At 37.0% G+C, this 27,018-nt stretch overlaps 2 protein-coding genes and 3 non-coding genes across 9 annotated transcripts in view; 1 reads left to right on the plus strand and 4 right to left on the minus strand.

The window, feature by feature from the left end:
* LOC105221909 (uncharacterized) overlaps nucleotides 1-20,644 on the plus strand; it is a 53,310-nt gene extending 32,666 nt beyond the window's left edge. For all 5 annotated transcript variants that reach the window (XM_049447810.1, XM_049447813.1, XM_049447812.1 and 2 more), the window contains exons 3-5: nucleotides 9,263-9,457; nucleotides 19,046-19,156; nucleotides 19,234-20,644. In XM_049447810.1, the coding sequence (XP_049303767.1) occupies nucleotides 9,263-9,457; nucleotides 19,046-19,156; nucleotides 19,234-19,460 (533 nt within the window). In that variant the 3' untranslated portion in view covers nucleotides 19,461-20,644. The remainder of the gene's footprint in view (nucleotides 1-9,262; nucleotides 9,458-19,045; nucleotides 19,157-19,233) is intronic.
* The window catches only part of LOC105221907 (RING finger protein 17), a gene marked incomplete at its 3' end in the record, with an annotated part of 207,404 nt that overhangs the window by 57,954 nt on the left and 122,432 nt on the right, over nucleotides 1-27,018 (minus strand).
* Nucleotides 16,559-16,630, minus strand: Trnap-ugg (transfer RNA proline (anticodon UGG)). The gene has a single exon. It is a non-coding gene; the product is annotated as a tRNA-Pro (tRNA).
* Trnap-ugg (transfer RNA proline (anticodon UGG)) lies at nucleotides 17,029-17,100 on the minus strand. Its single transcript has one exon. It is a non-coding gene; the product is annotated as a tRNA-Pro (tRNA).
* Nucleotides 21,403-21,474, minus strand: Trnap-ugg (transfer RNA proline (anticodon UGG)). The gene has a single exon. It is a non-coding gene; the product is annotated as a tRNA-Pro (tRNA).

Raw genomic sequence — 27,018 nt, forward strand, 5'->3', positions numbered from 1 at the left:
TGAAGAAGATAAAAAAAAGATTTTTTGAAGTGTTTCGAAGATTGGAAAAACCGTTGGCACAAGTGTATAATATCTCATGGGGATTACTTTGAAGATTACAAAATAGATATTCATGAATAAATAAATAATTTTTGAAAAAAATACAAAATTCGCGATACTTTTTGAACACACCTCGTATGTCTGGCGTATTTAGTTAACCGCATGTCCGCATGGACGAAAACACTCCAGCTCTGAAAGTATTCGACGCAGTATCCACCGGGTGAAGCAAAGGAAGATGAAGACCTCCACTCCGTTGGAAGGACCAAGTGGAGAAGGACCTGGCTTCGCTTGGAATATCCAATTGGCGCCACGTAGCGAAAAGAAAAAACGTTTACGCCAATAAAGCAGAAGAACTATTTAGTTATTGATCCATTTTCCCTCTGTACTTATTTGCGCGAGTAAACTTGGTTGTGTGGTTTAGGAAATATGTACATTCAACTTATTACAGAATGGAGCCACGCGCAATTTTCAAAAAAAAAAATTTATTTATTGCTTAATAATGTACTTTATACTTTTTCGGTTAATGGCGTTTTGTGGGCGTGGCTGTGGCCCATCTTCGAACTCGTTTTTTTGTCAAGGAAACAACTTGCCTCAAGATATACATAATTATTCTCTAGTTACATTTTGCACCGATGGACGGACGGACAGACAGACAGTCACTCGGATTTCAATTCGTTTCGTCATCCTGATTATTTATATATGTATATGTGTATAACCCTATATCTATCTCCATTAGATTTAGTTGATACATATAACCGTTAGGGTAACAAAACTATTATACTCTGTAGCAACATGTTGCAAGAGTATAAAAATAAATAGATTAAAATCCAGCATGCAGCTGCTTGTCGTGTCCATTTGATCTACTTCATGCTTTATTTTCGATACCCATTTGATAACGGTAAAAATTGCGTGGAATGCAAAGTGGAAGTTCGACGAGGTGAACATTAAAAAGTTTGAATTATTTGCATAACTGCATTTAGACATATTTAAAAATGATTAATATATATATAATAAAACAATTCCTTTAAAGTATGCCTTATCACACAAAATTGTTCAAATCCAACCAAGACTGGTCAAACCCATAGGTACCAACTATGTGTACCCCCGTACCTATAGTTGACTTTTGACAGAAAATATCGGTCAATGTATGGGAGATATCCAATTGAAATTCAGAGATAATCCTTTCCAGAAATTAATTAATCTGTGTAGCAAAAATGGGGTGAATCGGGTCCCTGATCCCTGAGCCCCCACATATCTAAAATAATAATATTCGAACTTCCGGGTGACTTTATATTATAGGTATTGCGGATGTTCCACATCGATAACACAATTTGAATAAACATTTTTTTATATAAATTGTAAATAATTTCTATAGTCATTCTCATCTCTAAAGTTCAACATCATTACCTACGAATTCATTACTTCTTTGTGCGCATTTATATTTTCAATAGCACATCACATCCAAGCGGTTTTCGTACGGAAGACTTACCTGGAAGAAAAAATAATGATTATTGCATTATGATCAATTTTACTGAATATATTTTAAATTGAATTAAAAGATCGACAATCAATAAGTATAAAATGTGAACTCTAAAACAGAGAAACTTTGTGGTAAGGTTAAGGCCAAGCTGAAATTGGGCGAACCTAGCGCTGCGCTGTCAAATCGTCAGCAAAATAATAAACGCAAATAACATTATTGTAGACTCAATTAAGAACAAGGCGTAGCTTGAGCTATAAAATCACAGAGTCAAACGAAAAGATGGCAAAAATGGGAAAATTGCAAAATCATTAACAAAGCAAACAATGAAAAAGAATACGCAAGAAGTTTCAATCTGAAAAAAAAAAAACAACAAATGTCCACGATTTATATTACATAAAAGTAGAAAAAAAACGCAAACTGTCGTTCACCTTGCTGGCAATCAGTTGTGGTGAATTTTTTTTTTTTTTGCACAAAATAAAATTCATGTGAAAATTCTTGTCACAATCAACGGCTTCCAATTTTTAGCTGCAACTCACTACGAGAGGGTTTCGGGGGTCTCGACGAAAAATTAAAATTGCGTTGCAAAACGCCAACAACAGCAAACAAGGTCAACAACCAGTGGGCTACAACGAGCGGCGTGTAAAAAGAATAATTTAAAAAAAGAATTAAAAAGAACTGAATAAAAAAGAAACTGCGCGACACTGTCTACGCGAGTACATAAATATAACCGATTCATTGACGCACTCAGCACATTGTCACTCTCTGGCGCACTCATTACTTACTCAATGCTTGGCAAAATCCGCGCATTACTTGAGTGATTTTGTAGTTATTGCTATTTAAACTTCCAGTAACGAAGCTTGATTACATCACAAATTACATAGCAATGTGCAAAATTGTTCGTGTGCTTTTGTAGCCGGTAGCAGACGGGAAAACCAGGCTCAACAGCGGCAAAGCAGACGCAAAGACATCGACGGCTTCAACATAAAAGCGCCAGCGCACCCAAAACGCTACATTTAAGGCGGTACGTAGTACCAGTTACACAAAATGCCGACAAACGCAAAGACACTCAAACATTACTATAAACAACAACAGCAAATATGAAAATAAAAACTTCGCAACTTGCAAGACAAGACAATGCAACGGCAGCCCGCTAAGTGGTGGCCGAATTTGAAGAGTTTGAGAAAATGCAAAAAAAAAATCAATGCAAATAGCTTTTCGTAAATATTGATTTAATATTATGTAACAGCAAGCTCAAATCCTATTAACTTTAATGAAGAAACAAATTAGCATAGAATTTGAGAGGCTTAGCGGTATTAATTAGAAAATGCCGAATACATACATACAATATATTATTCAACAATTGCAAAGAGGGAAAGAAATTCTCCCATTTTGAGTTTCAAATTCACATGATACAAAAAAAAGTACCCGAAAATTGTAAATAAAACGCAAAATATTTAATTATGCATCAATATTTATTTTGGCGGCTTCAAAGTAATGCCTAACAGATGTAATGCATTTATGTCAACGATCCAGTGCTCGAAATACTTTTCATAAGCACTTTTTAGGATGCCCTCAGGTCCTTCAACGAATTTTGTGTTATCTCTTCGATCGATTGAAAACGGCAATTTCAGTTTGGGGAACAAGAAAAAATCACACGGAACGAAATGTGGTGAATTCGGTGATTGATCGATGGTATTCATTGCGTTTTTGGCTTTGGCATTATCATCGTGTAAAATCCATTTATTGTTCTTCCACAATTCCGACCGTTTTCGATGAATATTCTAATACAAACGCCTCTATACGGCCAAATAGAATTCCTTATTGATCGTCTTTCTTTCCGGAATACATAACGGGTGATTTTTTTGAGGTTAGGATTTTCATGCATTAGTATTTGACAGATCACGTGGGATTTCAGACATGGTGTCAAAGAGAAAGATGCTCAGTATGCTTTGACATTTCATCATGAATAGACTTACTAACGAGCAACGCTTGCAAATCATTGAATTTTATTACCAAAATCAGTGTTCGGTTCGAAATGTGTTTCGCGCGCGTGTTTTGTTCAGCGATGAGGCTCATTTCTGGTTGAATGGCTACGTAAATAAGCAAAATTGCCGCATTTGGGGTGAAGAGCAACCAGAAGCCGTTCAAGAACTGCCCATGCATCCCGAAAAATGCACTGTTTGGTGTGGTTTGTACGCTGGTGGAATCATTGGACCGTATTTTTTCAAAGATGCTGTTGGACGCAACGTTACGGTGAATGGCGATCGCTATCGTTCGATGCTAACAAACTTTTTGTTGCCAAAAATGGAAGAATTGAACTTGGTTGACATGTGGTTTCAACAAGATGGCGCTACATGCCACACAGCTCGCGATTCTATGGCCATTTTGAGGGAAAACTTCGGACAACAATTCATCTCAAGAAATGGACCCGTAAGTTGGCCACCAAGATCATGCGATTTAACGCCTTTAGACTATTTTTTGTGGGGCTACGTCAAGTCTAAAGTCTACAGAAATAAGCCAGCAACTATTCCAGCTTTGGAAGACAACATTTCCGAAGAAATTCGGGCTATTCCGGCCGAAATGCTCGAAAAAGTTGCCCAAAATTGGACTTTCCGAATGGACCACCTAAGACGCAGCCGCGGTCAACATTTAAATGAAATTATCTTCAAAAAGTAAATGTCATGAACCAATCTAACGTTTCAAATAAAGAACCGATGAGATTTTGCAAATTTTATGCGTTTTTTTTTTAAAAAAAGTTATCAAGCTCTTAAAAAATCACCCTATACATTGATCATCTACTTGATTTTTGAACTGTCTTGGCCTTTTAGTTTCGCTTTGTTTTGTTTCCTCTGTTCATTTTTTGTTTGCATGTCAAACTCATAAATCGATGTCTTATCGGCTATATTGCTGTCCATGAATGTGGGATTGTCAAAAGTGTGCTCAATAATGTACAAAAGGACAAACCTTACCCCCCCTTTAAGATCTATACATTTTTGCATACGTTTGAATCAATTGTCAAAGCACTTTTGATACTCAGATCTCCAAAACATGCCTTTTGAACGCATCAACCGTCTCTTCAGTTGTCGAAAAACGTTGACCTCTTAGTTTATTTTTTACGAAGGTCCATCTAGTCGACTGCTGTTTATTTTCGGGCTCAAACGCATAAATCCCTGATCCAACACCTGTCACAATATCATAGACGTTTTTCGATGCACCGCTGTTGTATTTTATTTTGTTAACATTTCACTCGACCAATCGACACGAGTGTTTTTGCAGCGATTGACAAATTGCTGGGTTCCAAAGTGAAAAAAATTTTCTTTACAGTCTAATATTCATACAATATTGAATGTATGCTGACCCAACAAATACCTATAGTTCTCTCAGTCTCACAGTAGGTCACACGACGATCTTGCAATATTAGTATGCGCACAGCATCTCGAGTTTCCAGAACAACAACTGGGCGACCTTCCCGAAATTCGTTTTGGAGGGATATGCGACCTCGATTGAATTCAAACTTTACGATAAAATTATGAGTTTCTAGATTGCAACTCTAGAGTGGCCAAATTCCGAAATACAAAAGGCATATTCACGCAACCAAAAGTATATGGCACACCAACAAAGTCACTAATGTGTTTTTGATATATATAAATCAATCACCTCTAGCTTTGTAGACTAGCATTCACAAATAGCGGAAACTTGCACATCTAATATTTTCGGAGGTAGAACGTTTATTTTCAATAAAATTAACTAACGAAGGATATTTTTCCATATCTCACCACAGAACTCAAGCGAGTCTCACAGCATAAGAACCATATATTTTTACCAAATATCTCCCATTACCTGTCCATATTTACATATAAGATTTATATGATCTTTTAAATTATTGATTCTTGATCTCTACCAGACCATATTCTACCAAGCGTTTTCCATGTTAGAGGAAAGAACCAATAATTAATTAATGAATTATTTACTTCGTTCAACAAAGAAACCTCGTTTAACAGTAGATTGTAGAGCTCGTTTCCAATTCTTACAAATCTATCACCATTTTAATCAGCTTTTACGTGGAAACTAAAAAAATTATTTATAAATTCAACACATTTTTGCGAAGGAGAGGACTGACAAATAGATCCTGAAGATAAATCCCGTAGTTTATCTTTTATAAGGATTTTGAGACAAAAGTACGATCTACCAACAATAGATTTCGTAGGATTCATTTTCAAAGGTTAAAGGTTAACTCTGTCATCTTCTTTACGAGATATATAAAACATATGTATGTATATCAAATATTTCCATTTTCACTGAAATGTTCCCGTCGTTCCTATGGTAGAGAAGGACTAGAATTGAATCATTATATGTTTATAAAAAAAGTCGGAATCTGTGCCAGACGTCAAAATCAATTTCAAATGATTTGAAAGTCCAAACAATTTCAAAAACTAATCGGTCATAAATATTTAGGTATGCGAAAAGCACCTTGCAAAATGAATGTCGCATGAGCTCACATTCGAAAGAATTGAACTGAGGCGCTGTGAATTGCCGTATTCTCTGAATCAGATCATTAGCGAATTTTCCTGACCTTAGACCTTAAGAAAATAGTCAATGGGAAGAAATTGTCGAGCTTTTTAAATGAAATATATACCGATTGCAAATTACCAAACACAATTTCTCACTTTTGTTAAGGAGGTTTTTGAATCCTTCTGTGAGTTCAGTTTTCCATAGTGAAGTTTTAATACTCCTTTTTACCTGAATGCAGTGTAGCTTTAGGAACTGGATCCAAGTAATACTCCCAAAAATCACAACAGTCTCTTCACCACAAATTCTATATTGTGTTAGAAAACTATGCAGCTGTTGTATCAGTAGCTTTTAAGGGCGGACAGATACTATTTCACGGCCTCCACGACCTTAGCTCGCTTATACTAGGTTGTGGATATGACGACTACTATTTTTTTTTATTGTCAATAAAAATTTTTTATAGACATATCAAACAATTATCTTAATGTCTACAATCATATCAAATACATATGTATAGGGTGATTTTTTAAGAGCTTGATAACTTTTTTTAAAAAAAAAACGCATAAAATTTGCAAAATCTCATCGGTTCTTTATTTGAAACGTTAGATTGGTTCATGACATTTACTTTTTGAAGATAATTTCATTTAAATGTTGACCGCGGCTGCGTCTTAGGTGGTCCATTCGGAAAGTCCAATTTTGGGCAACTTTTTCGAGCATTTCGGCCGGAATAGCCCGAATTTCTTCGGAAATGTTGTCTTCCAAAGCTGGAATAGTTGCTGGCTTATTTCTGTAGACTTTAGTCTTGACGTAGCCCCACAAAAAATAGTCTAAAGGCGTTAAATCGCATGATCTTGGTGGCCAACTTACGGGTCCATTTCTTGAGATGAATTGTTGTCCGAAGTTTTCCCTCAAAATGGCCATAGAATCGCGAGCTGTGTGGCATGTAGCGCCATCTTGTTGAAACCACATGTCAACCAAGTTCAGTTCTTCCATTTTTGGCAACAAAAAGTTTGTTAGCATCGAACGATAGCGATCGCCATTCACCGTAACGTTGCGTCCAACAGCATCTTTGAAAAAATACGGTCCAATGATTCCACCAGCGTACAAACCACACCAAACAGTGCATTTTTCGGGATGCATGGGCAGTTCTTGAACGGCTTCTGGTTGCTCTTCACCCCAAATGCGGCAATTTTGCTTATTTACGTAGCCATTCAACCAGAAATGAGCCTCATCGCTGAACAAAATTTGTCGATAAAAAAGCGCGAAACACATTTCGAACCGAACACTGATTTTGGTAATAAAATTCAATGATTTGCAAGCGTTGCTCGTTAGTAAGTCTATTCATGATGAAATGTCAAAGCATACTGAGCATCTTTCTCTTTGACACCATGTCTGAAATCCCACGTGATCTGTCAAATACTAATGCATGAAAATCCTAACCTCAAAAAAATCACCCGTTACATATATGTATATAAATATACATACAGTGGGTTGCCAAATTATTAGGGACAGTCACAAAAATATAGTATAAGTGAGGTATTGGTATTTTTTAGTTATAAAAAGCTTTAATAATAATAAAAGAGTAATTTACAAACTAACATAAGAACAAAAAAATAAAAATAATTATTTCAAAAATATACATATGAGCGAGATAAAATATTTCTGATTAATAATCAGTACTTAGTCACATTTTCTTTCGCCTCAATGAGAGTTTTAATCCGTCTGGGCATACTTTCCATGCACGTTAAGGCACTTTCTTTAATCATGGGGTTGTAGTGCCATACATTTATTAAATTTTCAATCAATTTTACTTTGGTAGTTATTATCTATTTGGCAATTTCGGCCTTGGTAATCTGCCATAAACTTTCTATGGCGTTCATGTCAGGTGAATTGCCAGGCCAGGGTAAAACTGGAATGTTATGGTCTGCCAGAAATTTGGTTATACTTCTTGCTTTATGACATGGCGCTGAATCATGCATAAAAATGAATTCCTCACTGTCTGGGAATCAATCCTTAAGTTGCGGTAACAGTCGAGTTTCCAGAACTTGTCTGTATTGGCCTTGTCTAATGGTACCCTGGACAATGTAGAGACGTCCAAACCCTTTAGCGCTTACGACAGACCACACCATTATTTTAACAGGGTGTTTAACCCTCTCCACAATGCAGTCAGGGTGATATTTTTCGCCTGGACGTCGCCTGACGAAGCTGCTCTTGTCGGCCAGAATTTCAAATGTTAACTCATCTAACATCTGAAAAACATGCCTGAAAAAAAAGAAAGTTGCTTATTATTTTCAAACATATGATTTAAAAAATGGTGTAAGATGACAGTAATAATAATAGCTGACCTTACTCCAGTCCTCATCAGTCTTCTGGCGGTATTTTTGGGCCCAGGCAAGACGTTTTTTCTTCATCGCATCTGTTAACCGAGGTTTCTTAGCAGGACGATGACCAGTCAACCCTTCTTCTGCTAACCTTCGCTGCACACTTCTTTTGGATACTAGTACTCCAGACTCTTGAACTAATTGAGTTAAGAGCCCACTTTTCTTCCTGTTTTGCAAGTCAGATCGTGATGTTGTTATGCGTTTTCTTTCACTCTTGCTTTTCCTTTTGGCGAAAATGACTGATTTTGATTCCAAACTAATCTTTATTTTATTCACTGCTGTCTTAGAAATTCCAGTTAGTTCTGCTATCTTCCTTTGCGAATGGCTTGTGTGCTGGAGAAGAGTTTTAATCTCTGATTTTTTCCTTGGGGACAAATCACACCCTCGACCCATACTGGAGCAAAATAAAAAAATATTATAATGAAAATCGGTCCAAATTCATTATTTTTTAATAATACAACTATGATACTTACATTTGATCTGCGTTTGTTGCACAAAAATGATAAAAACTTTGTTTACATAATTTCAACTTTCACTAAAATACGTGTTCAGCACCCTGCGAGTCTACCGTTAATAAAATATTTGTAGAAAGTAAAAAAATACATTAACTCTCAAAATCTACTTAAAACTGGAGTTACCAAGATGTGGTGAACGCAAAAAGTACTTTCCTGTAAAGTTGTTCCTCTTAAAACCGCACTCAACTGCGCCCAAAGGAACAAATTGGGGAAAAATGCGACTGTCCCTAATAATTTGGCAACCCACTGTATATATCACAATAACTTACAAAAACTATTTTTTATCTATAAAAAAAAATGCTTGCTTAATCATTTTTCCTTGTTTTTACTTTCCACAGATTGCAGTGAAACAACACGCACAAAGCGGGCCAAACGACCACGTGCCCCAGAACCGGTGAACTTCGAACCGGAACCACAACAAGATTTAGAAAATGAAGAGAGCGGCAGTCAAGAGAAGGATATACCTGAAATACCGACGAATTTCCTAAGTCCTTCTGTCAGAGAATATCTTGAATTGGGCAAATCGATACCTGGTGAGCATAACAGTAATTTTATACAAACTTATGGACATATATTTTAAGGTCGCAAGTTCCGTACCACTTTGTGGATATTGAAATTGCTCTAATGTGTGTGCTCCATTAACAATCTACCAGATTAGAAAATAGAGATATATAATGGAATTGCAAAAATGTGACCACATATTTTTCGCTTATCAAAAATAGACATTAGACAAATATTTCCGTGGGCGAAGCTAGAGCGAAGGAAACTCAGGCGCATTTAACATTGTTAGTAACTTGAGTTCACTAACCGAACGTTAAATGCTGTTTAAAGAATGACTAACCACCTAATCAATGGCATCTAGTCATTTTGAGATAATATTGGATGCTAGACCACAGCAGAATCTCAAACTTAAAAGTTGACGACCTCACGAGAAAAGGCTGCGCTATCCGTAGAATGCGAACGGATCGGTGCTTCACTCACCTCGTGTGCTCTACTACTGGATAGCTGGGCTTCGCGGGGTTATGGTCAACGATGGGCTAGCATCGGTTCATGCGATGTCTCAAAATTTGTTTGGTCTAAGATCGATTGTAATAGATCTGGTAAACACGTTGTCCTCAGTATACCAAACCTACTATATGTGAAAGTAGACCAAATGGATACATCTCAATACTTCCTTCTTGTGTGTAATCAAATTTTAAATACGTGGGATATCCCATCGAGCTAGTGGGAACAGAAATTAAACGCCTAAGCAAATTTGTATTGGCCACAAGGTCCTTTGTCGACTTTTAAGATCGGATACAGGAGTTATATTTATCGAACTTAACCTATCCAGACAGCCGAAAGATTTTTCACTCGGCTTGCACTCCTGCTCTCTGAGAGCACTCGTCAACAACTCGGTATAAGGGAACTGTGGGACGGCATTTCAAACTCCTTACGTACAGCTGCAACCGAAACCATTGGTTTTCGGAAAGTACAAAAGAAGAGCTGGTACGACGAGGAGTGCCGTGTCTCAGCGGAGAGAAAACAGCTGCCTACCTCGCAACGTTACGATCGACCACAACACGTGCGGGATGGAATAGATACCGAGAGTTGAAGAGGGAAGCGAGACGCATTTGCAGACAGAAGAAAAAAGAGGCCGAAATGCGTGAGTACGAACAGCTTGATAAGCTGGCCGACAGGGGTAATGCTCAAAAATTCTACGAAAAAATGCGGCGGCTTACAGAAGGTTTCAAGACCGGAGCATACTCCTGTAAAACCCCCAAGGGTGATCTAGCCACCGATGCCCAGAGCATACTTAGATTATGGAGAGAACACTTCTCCAGCCTGCTGAATGGCAGTGTACGCACAACACCAGGAGAAGGCGAACCCGATTCCCCAATCGATGACGATGGAGCAGACGTTCCATTACCCGGCCATGAAGAAGTTCGAATAGCAGTTGCCCGCCTGAAGAACAACAAAGCGGCAGGGGCCGACGGATTGCCGGCCGAGCTATTCAAACACGGCGGCGAAGAACTGATAAGGAGCATGCATCAGCTTCTTTGCAAAATATGGTCGGATGAAAGCATGCCCAACGATTGGAATTTAAGTGTGCTACGCCCAATCCATAAAAAAGGAGACCCCACAATCTGCGCCAACTACCGTGGGATAAGCCTCCTCAACATCGCGTACAAGGTTCTATCGAGCGTATTGTGTGAAAGATTAAAGCCCACCGTCAACAAACTGATTGGACCTTATCAGTGTGGCTTCAGACCTGGTAAATCAACAACCGACCAGATATTCACCATGCGCCAAATCTTGGAAAAGACCCGTGAGAATCGACACTCACCACCTATTCGTCGATTTCAAAGCATCTTTCGACAGCACGAAAAGGAGCTGCCTTTATGCCGCGATGTTTGAATTTGGTATCCCCGCAAAACTAATACGGCTGTGTAAACTGACGTTGAGCAACACGAAAAGCTCCGTCAGGATCGGGAAGGACCTCTCCGAGCCGTTCGATACCAAACGAGGTTTCAGACAAGGCGACTCCCTATCGTGCGACTTTTTCAATCTGCTGCTGGAGAAAATTATTAGAGCTGCAGACCTGAATCGAGTAGGTACAATCTTTTATAAGAGTGTACAGCTGCTGGCGTATGCCGATGATATTGATAGCTGAGGGCAAGGCGAAATATCTCCTGTCATCAAGCAAACAGTCGTCGCACTCGCGACTTGGCTCTCACGTCACTGTTGACAGTCATAACCTTGAAGTTGTAGATAATTTCGTCTATCTTGGAACCAGCGTAAACACCACCAACAATGTCAGCCTGGAAATCCAACGCAGGATTACTCTTGCTAACAGGTGCTACTTCGGACTGAGTAGGCAATTGAAAAGTAAAGTCCTCTCTCGACGAACAAAAGCCAAACTCTATAAGTCGCTCATAATTCCCGTCCTGCTATATGGTGCAGAGGCTTGGACGATGACAACAACCGATGAGTCGGCGTTGCGAGTTTTCGAGAGAAAAGTTCTGCGAAAGATTTATGGTCCTTTACGCGTTGGCCACGGCGAATATCGCATTCGATGGAACGATGAGCTGTACGAGATATACGACGACATTGACATAGTTCAGGGAATTAAAAGACAGCGGCTACGCTGCCTAGGTCATGTTGTCCGGATGGACGAAAACACTCCAGCTCTGAAAGTATTCGACGCAGTACCCGTCGCGGGAAGCAGAGGAAGAGGAAGACCTCCACTCCGGTGGAAGGACCAAGTGGAGAAGGACCTGGCCTCGCTTGGAATATCCAATTGGCGCCACGTAGCGAGAGAAGAAACGACTGGCGCGCTGTTGTTGACTCGGCTATCATCGCGTAAGCAGTGTCTACGCCAGTAAAGAAGAAGAAGAACCTATCCATTATTTTTTAGAAGATCTCTCGAAATATTAACATCATTTCGATAGGAATATTTTCCTTGAGCTCACCAATGATCCGAGAACTGCTGTAACACTTCGGTTTCTAATAACTCCACAAAAAGAAATCAGTAGTAAGGTTAAAGACACCTATTTTTAATATCTTTCGTCAAATTGGATTATTTTTATATATTTCAGTAGATCGCCATTATTCTTTATCTTAATTGCAATGGCAACAAATACAAAATATTCTTTAAAGAACGCCGCAAAGTTATTAGAAGGTTCAAAATGTTGGACGCGACGTCAATATGACTCTCTTTCGCTAAGTTCCTTTGACCGTCTTGGTCGATAAGTCGTAGAAAAACTACAAGTTGATGATTTTCGTTTGTTAAAAGAAATTGATCTACTCAGTTCTGAGAAGTTAAGTACTCTCTCGAAGAACAAAGACCCAATTCTATATCTGCTGCAAAGGCATGGACGATGAGAACTTCTGATGAGTCGGCGTCAGGAGTATCCGCGCTGTACCCGCGTAAGCAGTGTCTACGCAAGTAAAGAAGAAGATTCATGAAATGAAGGCGACAACATTAATGTACGAGGTGTATTCAAAAAGTATCGCGAATCGTAACTGACAGTTTTCTTCGATTGCAGGGGCGTGGTGCATCGTGAGTTCTTGCCACAGGGAATAACGGTCAATAAGAAATATTACTTGCAATCCGCCAGAAACGCCCGGATTTGTGGAAGAACAAAAATTGGCTGGCACCACGATAACGCCCCTGCTCACACATCGTTGCTTGTGCGCGACTTTTTGGCCAAAAACAACACACTAATGATGCCGCAGCCACCGTATTCCCCAGATCTAGCCCCCTGTGACTTTTTCTTGTTCCCTAAACTGAAGAGGCCCATGAAAGGACGACGTTACGCTTCTCTTGACGAGATAAAGACGGCATCGAAGAAGGAGCTGAAGAAGATAAAAAAAATGATTTTTTGAAGTGCTTCGAAAATTGGAAAAACCGTTGGCACAAGTGTATAATATCTCATGGGGATTACTTTGAAGGGGACAAAATAGATATTCATGAATAAATAAATAATTTTTGAAAAAACACAAAATTCGCGATACTTTTTGAACACACCTCGTACGTTTCCCATATTTGTTGGAATATTATAAATGTTTTTATATAGTTGATAAATTTCAATACAAATTTCTTTTTTCGCACTAATTTACCCATTAGAGTATTTAATAAATACTAACGGTAATGAAAATTGCAACAACGTGCTGGTACTGTCAGATGGAAGAAAAAACACAATTTTTTCAGTCAACTGCAACAAATGACACTGCATATGGAATTAGTGTTGAGTTACAAAAAACTTGAAAAACATATTTACCCAAATGTACGCAAACACTAAAAGGCTATCAAAAGGCCAGAGGCGCTTGGCTGTCATTCACAATTCAAATAAACATTTTAATTTATTTATTGATTCGATGCCAACAGATATGCGCTTTCGCATAATAATGAAAACACAGTAAGTGCAGCATTGGAAAGCACTAAAAAATTGATATTGATGGGGGAAATACAAAAAAAAAACTCCTTCAGCTATACATAAATGAGAATTTAGGAGAAACTCTGATTTTATGATTTTTTCCGCACGCTTACTGAGTGCATCGTGCGGCTGGTTTTCTTTCTTTCTTTCGAAAATTGCTGGCGGGGGCAGAGAGGCTGAGCAGAAATTCAATTATTTCGTGTTAAGAACAGATACACAATGACAACTGATAGGCAAACTACAAATGTATGAGAGTAGAAAGAAAAAGTTGCATAAAAAATGTCGAATTGCCTCTCGGTGGCAGGCTTTTGATTGCATGCAACGTACACATACATACACACAAACATATGGTAACGAATGCAACAGGCGCACTATTTTTGAAATCTATCCTCTTACCCTCCATGTGGTCAATAGTTATCTGTTGCGGTCAACTCAGTTCCCGGGGGTGTGATGTGTGATAAAAAAGCAATATGGCAACACGGAAATATCCATCTGATAAAAGAAGCTGAAAAACTCAGTCGACTTTCATACGCGTGGCGTAATTGAGTGCAACTAACGGCGCCTTGTTTGCCACTGAATTCTGGCCGAATCTGCATCAGCTGAAAACACCCTCACTCCTCCCCATGAGAGTCACTAATTCACAGTACACAAAACACATATTTTTTTAACTTTGCATGCAACTTGTTTTTTGCGGTCGAAAATGCATTTGGAATTTCATTTGGTAGTGCAACAATGCGAACAGAAAAATAACTACAAGGTGACTGACTGGGTTCTTAAAAGAATACGTAGCTGAACACTCGAATAGCCTCACATACTTTGTGGCTTCCCATCCGTTGGAAGAAAGGCACAGTGAGCTTCTTGACGGATGGATCAAAGCTTGAGGGGAAGGTTGGTGGAGGGGTTTACTGTCAGGAGCTCTCTATCAAGTCCATCTTAATACTTCTTGACTATTGCAGTGTCTTCCAAGCCGAGGTTGCAGCCATTAAGGTAGCACAAGATCTACTGCTCCGGAGTGAAGCTTCCTTCAAAGAAGTGATCATTCACTCAGATAACAGAACGGCGATACTATGTAACCTTGAACTTATTTACCTAATTCATTTGCCTAACCTCACTATCAATAACTTCGAGTGTCTTTGTGATAAGAATGGTATGGTGCCAGGCCACAGCGGAATCTAGTGATCTCGTTACCCTCAGTAAGGCTAGATTCTTCTTAGTTGTGAGGCTTTTAACAGGCCATTGATATATTGACGTCCATGCTGTAAGGTTGAGAATTATACCGAACAACATACACATCTGGAAGAAGATGTGGTGGAAACAACTCAACACTTCCTTCTTGACTGTTCCGCCTTTGAGAGGTCAAGATTTAAAAACTTGGGAGCGCATACCTTCTGACATCTCACCGAACAGTCGGGACTGGAAATTAAACGTCTAAGCGTTTTACTAATTTTTAAGTTCGAACACAAGAGTTTTTCCTCTCTATGGCTTCACAAAGAACCATATATAATAGTTCATGTGCGATCTTTAATCAGCCATCAATCCTAAGATAACCTAACGGTGGAACTTCCATAATTCGAACTTCTATAACTCGAAGTTTTTTTGGGGATTATGGTGATTCGAGTTAGGGAAGTTCAACGGTATTAGAATTCATCCCAATTGCTTCAGTTACATTAGATTCCCCCTCTTTTGCTCGAACTTTAATGACTTAGTTAATATCATGCGAATCCTGTCAACACTTTATTGCATAACGTAACGTTTTGGAGCATTTAAAATGAGCAGAATTTGTAGAATTCAATCAGCCGAAGCAAAAGAAACTTCCAGGCAAGGCCTCAGAGAAGACGATTATTTGCGAGGAGCAGATCTCGTTGAAATCTGGTCCGGTGGTGCGAGGACAAAACGGCATACCTCCTGTCATTAAATAAACGCCCAGGGCTCTTATGTTTTGTAATCAATGTTCTCTACCTTGGAATTCGACGCTAGAAAAAGAAGGAATTTTGCTAAACAACTGAGGAAGGGAAAAGCCAGGCAAAGGTGAACAAGGTTAAAACCTTTAAACACAGTAAAAAGGAGTAATTACTACAACTTAGGAGACGATTCTTGGAGTGGTCGACCGAAAATGCCAAAAAGCTTTAGCATCACAGGTGGTTGCACAGGATGAGGGAAGTCTTCTAAGCGCAAGAAAGATCAAGTCACCGAAGAGAGGAATTACAGACATGCTATTAAATCCTGGGTCAAATTCTTTAATCTAGAAAAAATGCAATATTATAATAAAATCCTAACTTTGGCTGCCCTGTAGCTATAATACTCTTTACAAGTTTATTTTTTACATCAAAAAGGGTACAGATTTTTGTAGCTATGTATATCCTAGACTGATCCGATCTAAACACTTTATTCGGACATCTACATATATATTTATAACGTTGCTTTGTACAATAATCTATGCCAAATTTCGTGAAGAAAGCTGGTCTAAACGAAATTTTTCATCCAAGTACTGGACTTTGATCGATCATTTTGTATGGCAGGTATATTCTATTGTGGATATCGGCGTTATAGCGGTCGTTTTTACCCTTTCTGGGTGTTAGTATACTCTGTTCAGGGTATACGAATTTATATAGGATTCAGTCGGCACTTTTGTGGTACAGAGGTCACGAAGAGGTTTATAGTCGGGTCTTTACAAATAAGTGATTTTTAAAATATAAGTTCACAAAATAATTGTTCGGGCTCAACCGGGATTTGAACCCGGGACCTCTCGCACCCAAAGCGAGAATCATACCCCTAGACCATTGAGCCGCTTATTTTAAGTCAAATTCGATTTTCTTTCATCGTTTTGGATATAATCAACAGGTTTTCTTTTTTAACAAATTTACAATATACAAAATGTGCAATTTTCCGGACGAAAATAGTAAAATTGCTTCTTTTTTAATTTTGTTAAGAAAATAACAATGTTGGAAACATACTTAAAAAAAAGACGTTTTATGCACTCAAAAAACAGGTGTTTTTAAATAAGTTTGAACCATGATAGAGATAAGGTTGAATGGTAAAAGTTAGAATATAACCAAATGTTTGGTTCCGAAATCCCAATTCGCTCAATGTAACGTTGAAAACATTTTATGTCAAAATTGACAGCATGGAAATACCGTTATTGTATTTGAAACTAGTTATAAAAAATGCAAACAAAATAATAGTTCGGGCTCAACCGGGATTTGAACCCGGGACCTCTCGCACCCAAAGCGAGAATCATACCCCTAGACCATTGAGCCGCTTAATTTAGATCAACTTGCATTTTCTTTTGGCTCGAATCTCGGCCTTCGTTGGTACTCATCTTCATCAATAGTTTAGCTGACTTTGCCATGCACGCAATAGTTTATTTATCTGTATATTTTTTGTATTTGTTGGTGCATTAATTAAAAAAGTGAAACTTCATGTTTTCAAACTTGTTTTTTGGTGTCTTCTTCGTTCGTTTTAACAAATGTACGTTTTGATAAAGTTATGGCAATTGATACGTGTGTGTTTGCATGTGGTTGTATAGCTGTTATAGTCAAGCAAAAAATTCCAATTTAATTCCTAAATGAAAAAACATGTTTGATTCGACTTGCTGAAACTATTGGTCTCATATGCGTTTTGTGTCTCTGAAGATGAAGATATGTTTCGTTCTTGTAATATAGGGTGCTTCGAGTTATCATGCTCAATATTATTAGTGAACACACCTTTTCGGCCAATCGCCTCACATAATTATCGCAACACGATAGATGGCGCCGTTGGCAATATATATAAAAGTCCATATTTACCATCTGCTTTAACACATAAGCAATATTTCGACCAAAAATATGTTCGATAGATTTCACTTTAGTCTAAATATCTATATGACGGGTGAACCAAGTAGAGGTATTTCTTAAATAGCCTTTTTTTGACAGATCACGCATGATTCGTGTCAAGCTGTCATGTTATTTTTCTTCAGTATTGTTTGGCATTTCCTCATGGAAAGGATCATTTATGAAAATTCACGTTTTGTAAAGAGTGTCAACTTATGGTCAATACGTCGGGATCTTAAATTGAAAGCGTACAAAATAGAGCTTATGCACAAGAACTGAAGCCTCTCTACCTTCCCAAACGATATCGCTTCGCTCTATGGGCTCTTGAAAAGTTCCAAGAATAGTCGACGTTTTCGAGCCTAATTTTGATCAGTAATGAGGCCCAATTCTAGCTGAATGGGTATGTAAACAAACAAAATGATGCATTTAGGACGAAAAGAAACCTGAAGAGATTCAACAGCTGCCATTTTATCCAGAAAAAACACCGTTTTGGTGTGCTTTGTGTTTCTTCAAAAATGATGCCGGTGAGTACATAATCATCGATGCCGACCGATATCGCGTCATGATTACTGATTATTTGAAACCTGAAGTTGAAACTCATGATATCGGCGACAATTGGTTTCAACAAGATGGCGCCACTTCCACAACGCATTAATCAATGGATTTATAGAGAACATATTTTAATATTTTGGGCTGGTCGATTGGCCTCCAAGATCATGTGATATCACATCGTTGACTTTTTCCTGTGGGAATATGTATATAAAAGAATGTTCTTTCGAATGATAATAGACATTCCCACTGAAATTTGAACTTTCAGTGTTTTTATTTAAAAAGTAGTCGAAATAGATCACCTAACCAAACAAGGCCAATTTTGAAGCCAACATAATACCATCCTTCTTGATAGCCTACTAATGGTTTGGTACATCAACAATATCCCGAAAGGGTTAAGAAATACGATGAACCAAGTCTAGGACGGCCATCAACATCAATTAATGATGAACACGTCAATAAAATAAAGGTCCTTGAGAATCGACGATTAATACTCAGAGATATTACTGACATGCTTGAATATCGGAAGGATCAGTGAAAACTATTTTGGAAAAATCATTTGGACCTAAGAAAAGTGAAAGTACGATTAGTTTCAAAATCACTAAATCAAACTTAACTAAATCACACAATTTTTGATTAGATCTACGACAAGATACCCACTGTTTTCAAAGCTGTAAACCTGATTTTATAGACTATTTGACTTATTAAAATTTGAATTTCATGTCCCGATAATAACAATAAGAACGGGTTTCGTTCGTTAAGTATATTGTTTATTTAAAGTATTTAGTACTTGTCTATTGAAACATATGTTGTTTTATAATCGGTCACTATCCATTCATTTTAGGCCGTCCCGGTGTCGACTATCCCATACTCTCAGCGATTCCATACACAAATTTCTATTGCGATGAGCAGCCATATCCTGGATTTTTCGCCGACATGGAAACCAGGTGTCAAGGTACCAGAATTTATAAAAAAAAAAAAATAAAAATAAAACAAAATTGCAATTCTTCTATATCTATATTTACATTACAGGCTGGCATTATTGCGACATTGATGGTCGACAAGCGTCCTTCTTGTGCCCAAATGGCACACAATTTTCACAAGCCGTCTTCGTGTGCGACTGGTGGTTCAACGTCCGCTGTGATCTGTCGCCACGTCTTTACGCCATCAATGCACGACTCTACCAACGCCCCAAGGTGAATCCGACACGACCACATCGCATCATTACAAAAGAGCTGGTCGATGACATCTTCAATTAAGCGATACCGGGTGACGCAAAGATAGTAGAAAAAAGGAGTTCGAAAGAGACAAACGGACAATGAAGTAGTAGAGAGAGAGGTAGAAAGTGGGAGAGAAGGATGGATATTTGAGAAGAAATAGAGAGAAAGAGAAAAAGAGAAGGTGAAGGAGAAAGGAAAATGAGAAGAACAAAGAGAGAGAAAAGATGATGGAGAAAGAGAGGGATGGACATAGAGAAAAAGAGAAAGAGGGAGAGCGAAGAGAAGTAGGGGGAGAGAGAGTGAAAAGAAGAGATTGAGGGAGAAATAGATAGAAAAAGAAGAAATGAAGACAGAGAAATGCAGAAGAAGAGAAAAGAAGAAATGCAGAAAGAGAGAAAAGTAGAAAGAGAGAAAAGTAGAAATAGAGAGAGAGGGAGATGGAGATGGAAAAAGAGAAGGAAAGGAGAATGAGAAAAAGGTCAAATAGAGAGAGAGAGAGAGAGAAAGAAGGAGAAAGGGATAAAAGGAGAAACAGAGAGAGAGAGAGAAAAGGAGCAAATGAGAGTAAAATGTGTGGAAACAGATGAAAAACCACAGTGGGGCAGCGCTTTAGCGTATATTTGTGGGCTATGAGGGTTATTTGAGTTTAAAAAATTTCGATTTCAAGTATTGAGTGACAAAATATCCAACGGTGCATAGTATTAAAATGAAACTCGAAAATGTTGCAATCCTAATTCGGTGCAATCGTGAGAAGTGCAGTTACAAAATATGCTAAGAATATATTTTAAGGCCACCAAGTGTATATTTAGTGCTCTAATCATAAACCGGAACTATAAATATGTAAAGGAGTGTTACATAAACTATTTTTTAGTAAATAAATTAGTATTGATCTATATACTTTTTAATGTAAAATATTATAAAACCAATAATTTAGCATAAAAGTGTGTAATATAAAAAGGTAATTTTAGTTTTTTAGGTTAATATTACAAGCAAAAAAATATTTAATTTTATTTTTAGTGAATTTGTATATAGTTATATAGCAATATAATCAATGTGTCTTCCATCGCGGTCAACTGCTTGCATTAACATGCAGATACATAATATTGTGTGTATAAATATTTAGTATTTATATACTTTAACTTTAAATGCACTATTATCTATGTAAACACGCCACTCCTTTCTCTTTTCATTAATTTTGTCACTTTGTAGTTTCATTGCATTTAATTTATAATTTAAGTTGAACTACTCTCATTATCTAAACTATTCCGCAGTTATACTATGTTCCGACCGACAATTTCAAAGATTAGATTACATTTAATCATTTCATAACCCAACAGTGTTCTCACTGCCGTTAGAAAGATCAAAAAACAGCTGTTATTGTCATTCAAGAATTCACATCGCTTAATATTTATCAAAAGGAAAGATTGTCAGATAGTATTTTCAAATAAAAGCCGTCTTTTTTTAATATTTTCCATATAATAGAAATAATGGATGCATTTTTTCATTTGCTAAGTCGATTTTCAGGTGAAATTAGATTCATTGTTTTAAAAAAAATTTGTTTGTTTACATTTTTTCCCCCTTTGTAGTGTCTACATCAGCTGTGATAATGTAGAAGATTTCCAGTGCTGACAAGTAGATTGCGCAAAATCAGAGTCGCACGGACAGATTTAGCGTGGATCAGTTTCAAATCATTTCAATGAAGTGATTTGGAACTGTCATTTTTGTATGGCGAAATCTTGATAAATTTTTAAGATTAGTGGGATAATCCATTCAATAGCCGAAATCGTGTGATTAAGTGTCGGTCTGAACATAGTATTAGTTTAAGCCTTTATCCGATTTGAAATAAAGCTTAATGAGCGCGCAAATATTTTGTTTTTAACTTTATTTATTTTTTTTAAATGCCTTTACTCAGTGTTTTGGCCAACAATTATGTCAAGAGTTGAAGGCCCCGACATTTTCTTTTGAACAAAAATATCTAACTGGGCTCAACCGGGATTTGAACCCGGGACCTCTCGCACCCAAAGCGAGAATCATACCCCTAGACCATTGAGCCGCCTAATTACAGTTAACTCATATTTCCTCTTGTCGCCCAGTAAGCGAGAAATACTTTAATTTTTGGACTTTCAATTTATGTAAATTATTTTCGTGTTTCCTTTTTGTATATTATACCACAATTGTTTACAGATTTTAAAATGCTGGTAGTTTTTTCCATTAAAAAAATTTAAGTACAATTTTCAGAACAAATCGCCCTCCCTTAGGCGGACACTCTCTTGGCCGGACGCGGACAGTTCATTGTTACAAAGTTGGACGAAACCCCTCTACTAAGCGGACACGAAGCTCTTATCGACGGACATTGACTTCTGTTTTCATAACAAATCAATCAAATACCTCTCTTGGGCGGACGCGAACCCCCCGTAAGCGGACAAAATATGAGAATGTGTGTATGGCGTATGTATAAATAACAGATTATAACAAATGAAAAAAAGGGGACTCCCCGAATTCAATGTAATTAGGCTGTTCACGATAAGGTGGTTATCGGGTTATGTGATTAAGTAAACAACAACAAAATGCTGTATGACAAAATAACCAAAGTTGACCAACCTAGGCCCTTGTTTACAGATTATGTGGTTATTTGCTGATGACACAGTGGTTGAAAGAACTCGACAAAAAAATGGAGTTGGAAAACAGAAAAGTACTTTTGTTTTTAGACAACGCAGCATCCCACCCTCGAGATATACATAAGTTTGAAAAATGTTAAAATACTATTTCTGCCTAGTAACACCACTTCAGTTTGCCAGCCTTTGGATCATGGAATTATTCAAAATTTTAAAATTCACTACCGAAACTCTCAGGTTAAAAATATTTTGGTAAGCATAGTGACTGGTTCGCCAAAAAAAAAAAATATAAACGTTTTAGAGGCAATACATTTCATAAAAGAAGCTTGGGCAAATGTTCAACCGCAAACCGTAAAAAATTGTTTCCAAAAGGCAGGGTTTGACAAAAATAGAAATCTGGCTCCTGAATTCGATCCCGAAGATAACTTGCCGTTATCAACGCTGGCTTCGATTTGTGAATTATCAAAAGCCCTTGGAGAGTGTACTCATTCAAATCCGGATGACTTTGTCCAAATAGATAATAATGCATGGACCGAAAGCTCAGACTTCGAGTTAGGCGTTATAATTGACGAAACCATGGAAACTATTGACCATAATAGTACTGATAATGAGAGTACTACCGAAGAAAGAAATGAAATTTTCTCAAACGAAACCGCATTGACTACCGTTTCAAATTTAAAAAGATTTTGTAGCGACGACCTTATTGCATTCGGATTGTTGGAAAATTTGGAAAGCCATCTGCAAAACAATTTTCTTTTAAAAAAGCAAAAAAAAACTTAAGCCAGTCTACAATTACCCAGTTTTTCAAGCAATGAATTTAATATTTATATTTTTTATATATTACTTCATGTGAATTTACATGAAATTTATATGAATTTTTGAAGTACATAATACATACATACTTACATAAATTCCTGTTTGAACAATGTTATATGAATTGTTTTGCATTTAAATCTGAAAGTGGTGAGTATTAAGGACATAATAAAATTAAAAATTTATAAAATAGCTACCCACTCCATTGAGCGGACACCTCTAATGGGCGGACAAAAGTTGACTGACGGTGAGAGTCCGCCCAAGGGAGTTTTCACTGTATACCTATTCAAGAATATTCGCGTTGATGAGCGGTACTCAATAATGTACACGAAGACCATACGGCGAACATAACCGCTAATGACGATCGTTATCGCGCCATGATAACCAACTATTTGATGCCTGACATTTAGTTTCAACAAGACGATGCTTGAGTCAAGGGAATTATTGAAAGAACACTTCGGTGAGCAGATAATGTCATGTTTTGGGCCGGTCGATTGATCACCAAAATTGTGTGATATCACACCATTAGACTTTTTCCTGTGGGAATATGTAAAGTATAGAGCCTATAAAATAATAAGAAGTAATTCGATTCGGCTTATCTTGAAACATACAATCGACTACTCTTTACTTTCAGGCGTATATGCGTAAATCCATTTCTCATCATCTGTCATTTCCTAGATGTATGTCGTAGTACGGCTATCGTACTTTTTACCACTTCTTTCGGCCAATAAACACGAGGCTGTTTTTGAGCGATCGACAAATTTTGTGGGGTCCAACGTTTGAAACTTTTTTTTACATTCAAATATCCATGCAATATCAAATGTATGCTGGTCCCACTAATGCCCTTGTCGTCTCTAACTCACGATAGGTCACATGACGATCTGGCAATATCAGCTTGCGCGCAGCGTCAACAAATTCCGGAAAAAATAACTGATTTTGAACGACCTTCCCGAAGTCCCTCTTGGAGTGATCTTCGACTTCAATTGAAATCACCAAACCATAAAAATAAACACTAGCCTTTGATGAGGCTTCATCGCTTCATTGTCTTAAATTAAATTAATCGAACAACTGTTGCTGAGTTAAACCACGTAAACGAGAATTTTAACTTTGAACTTTGCCTTTATTGTAAAATGTTCACGTTGAATGCCCCTGCTCTTAAAAAAAAGGAAAAAGTGATCACACTTCATTGCCATTAGGAAGTTTGGACATTTTAGAGACAATTTAGGCAAAACCATTCTGCGCTTTTTTTTATTTTAATTATTCCTTTTTTTTGTTGGTCTCCAAATTCCGCTAATCAAATATAGAAAGTGTAGCTTGGAAAAGTTTCGTGTTGATAGTCAAAATTTTCCCAGGTATCTGGAAAAAGCACCAAATTGTGAAGAAATTGTCCAAAGTAAGCCGACAAAATTTAAGATTCTAAGAGCAATTATGACTGTCAAGTTAGATTATATTCGTAATCTATGGATTCATTTCCGGATAATTTACATTATTACGTCGAAAAACAGAGAGAGCTGTTGCTCTAGGTTCTATAAGTGATAGAAGAAAGGTATCAAGGTTGATAATAGTTTACTGCTGATCCTTAAAAAGATAACGCTTAACTAGAAATATAAAGGAAGAGCTCATAAAAAGCGATTAATTTTGATAAAACATAGGTTTTCGACATATTTCTCTCTGTTTACTTTGATGTGTCCTAAGTTTCCAAAACCAACCGAATTTACAGTGAATGTCACTTAAAATCGTGCTGAAACGGTGAACTTACAATTTGTTTATTAATTTCAAAGCCAAAGAATTTTTCTACATATAATATGGCTATAACCAATAATTTTGGAAAATATTTATAAAAAAAAAAGGTGAAAATCTTTGTTTTATGCTCAAAACTGTGGCGTTACTTAAAATCGTACAGATGATTATTTGAAACATCGTTTCGGGAAAACCCACAAAATTTAGAATTGAAGATGGACGCATATTGCCTTTTAAATTATCCACAGTTATATTTTGAAATCTTTCAAAGTTCTCTGCATTAAAATTTAGCAAAATGAATCGAAAATCTCTGAAAAAACGCGAATTGGTGATATATCATCATAAAAGAGGAGGAGAGTTTTATAGAAATCGCAGAAATAATGAACAGACCTCGCAGCACCATTCAGTATATCATAAAATGCATAATAAAAATAATATAATATTTAATAAAGTCAAAACTCAGTCGAATAAAAAGCTGACCCTTGATGACGAGAAATGGATAATACGTCAATTAAAGAAAACCCCAGAACATCAAAATATCAATAACGAGCTTTTACAGTAAGGAGAGTGCTTCGTAAAATCAATCAATAAACGCAAACGATTACAATTTGCTCTTGAGTAGCAATTTAAGCCGAATGAGTTCTGGAATGATGTTATTTTTACTGATGAATGAGTTTTACATATTTGCCTCAGATGGCAAACAAACAGTGTGGAGAAAACCAAATGAAGAGATGGACATAGCTAATTTGCGTGCAACTGTCAAACATGGAGGAGAACACGTGATGGTGAGGGACTGTATATCAGCACACGGAGTCGGTAATTATGAACCAGTGTGGCTACATATGGGGTATTCCATACCAAATCGACCACTTTTGAACCCGACCCCTTTAGATTTTGCTGAAACTTATCCATCCTTTTCTACCCTTTGAAAAACATTTTTTCAAATTTTTTCAAATTTTTTTATCCAACTTCAAAGAAGTAATGAATTTTGGTATTTTTTGCTAAAAAATGGCTTTTTTATATTCAAATAGCCATAACTTTTGTAGAAATTGACTTTTGGGGACCATTTTTTTTTTATTTTTGTTTTTGAATGAACTTTTCGAAAAAATACTCGAAAAAAATTTAACACGATCAGTTATATAATATAACCGGTTTTTTTTAAGTAAAATCATAATTTTTTTTTTTGGAAGTTCGCCATTTTTTTTTTTTTTTCCTCAAAAAAAACTTCAATTAAAATGACAACTATCCCTGCTAATCCCGGAGTGGGCCGATTTTTTTTTATATTTTTTTTATTTAAAAACTAAACAAAATTTTTAAATAAATAAAAAAACAATATTAAAAAAAGTCGACCCACTCCGGGATTAGTAAGGATAGTTGCCAAATTCCCTCAAAAAAAACTTCAAATAAGCAAAAAAATTTTGGAAAAATTCTCAAAAATGTTTTTCAAAGGGTAGAAAGGATGGATAAGTTTCAGCAAAATCTAAAGGGGTCGGGTTCAAAAGTGGTCGATTTGGTATGGAATACCCCATATATATTCTCAGAGAAATCTAATACCAAGTGCTGAGAAAATGGGAATGCGATCCACTGACAACGACCCCAAATACAACTAATTGAAAGCACGGTCATGGGCACTCTATAACTGCCCAAAATGAATAAAAAGTCCCTCGCAGTCTCCAGATTGGCTACACTTTTGCTGATTTTTGCAATGTAAATTGAAATATCCTCCTCCTCCTCCGCAGGGTTGTGCGCTGGGTTTGGGACCCACCACGTAAAAACAGTACCAATGAAAACTAAACGACAGCCTTGTTGTTAACTCGGCTATAATCGCGTAAGCGGTGTCTACGTAACGAAGAAGAAAGAAATTGAAATAAAAGCAGAATTGTGAGCACAAATATTCCTAAACCCGAACTTATACTCGTATCTAAGGCAACAAAACCACTGTAGAAGAGTACAATATTGTTTTCCGAAAATACGATAATTGGTATTTCATTATCAATTAAAAAAAAAAACAAAAAAATATTAATTACTCTTTAGTAATGTTATTACAGTATACTCTCGAAAAGTAAATTCTCAGAAAGTAAATAATCGCGGAAAAGTAAATCACCTTTAAGATTACACATGCACCTCGAAAAAGTAAATTTTTTAATTTACTTTTCAGAGAGTGTGATAAAAAATTCGAAACGAAGCAAGCAGCGTTTTTTACGGTGTTGCAAAAACACTTACTCTCTTGTTTATCGCGTCTTTTTAGTAAACAAAGAAACTGCTGATGAAATAGAAATTTTGTCAGACACTTCAGATGGAGAAGAAGTCAGCCAGGAACCCAAAGTGACATATGCGGAAGCAATTCAAAGCGTAAACAACTTGATCCACTGGTTTAAAAATGAAAACGATGCAAATCAGGTGTCTGACTTTTTGAATTGTCGTACAAA

Source organism: Bactrocera dorsalis, chromosome 2 (genome assembly GCF_023373825.1).
Source record: "Bactrocera dorsalis isolate Fly_Bdor chromosome 2, ASM2337382v1, whole genome shotgun sequence".
In the NCBI taxonomy this organism is placed as follows: Eukaryota; Metazoa; Arthropoda; class Insecta; order Diptera; family Tephritidae; genus Bactrocera; species Bactrocera dorsalis.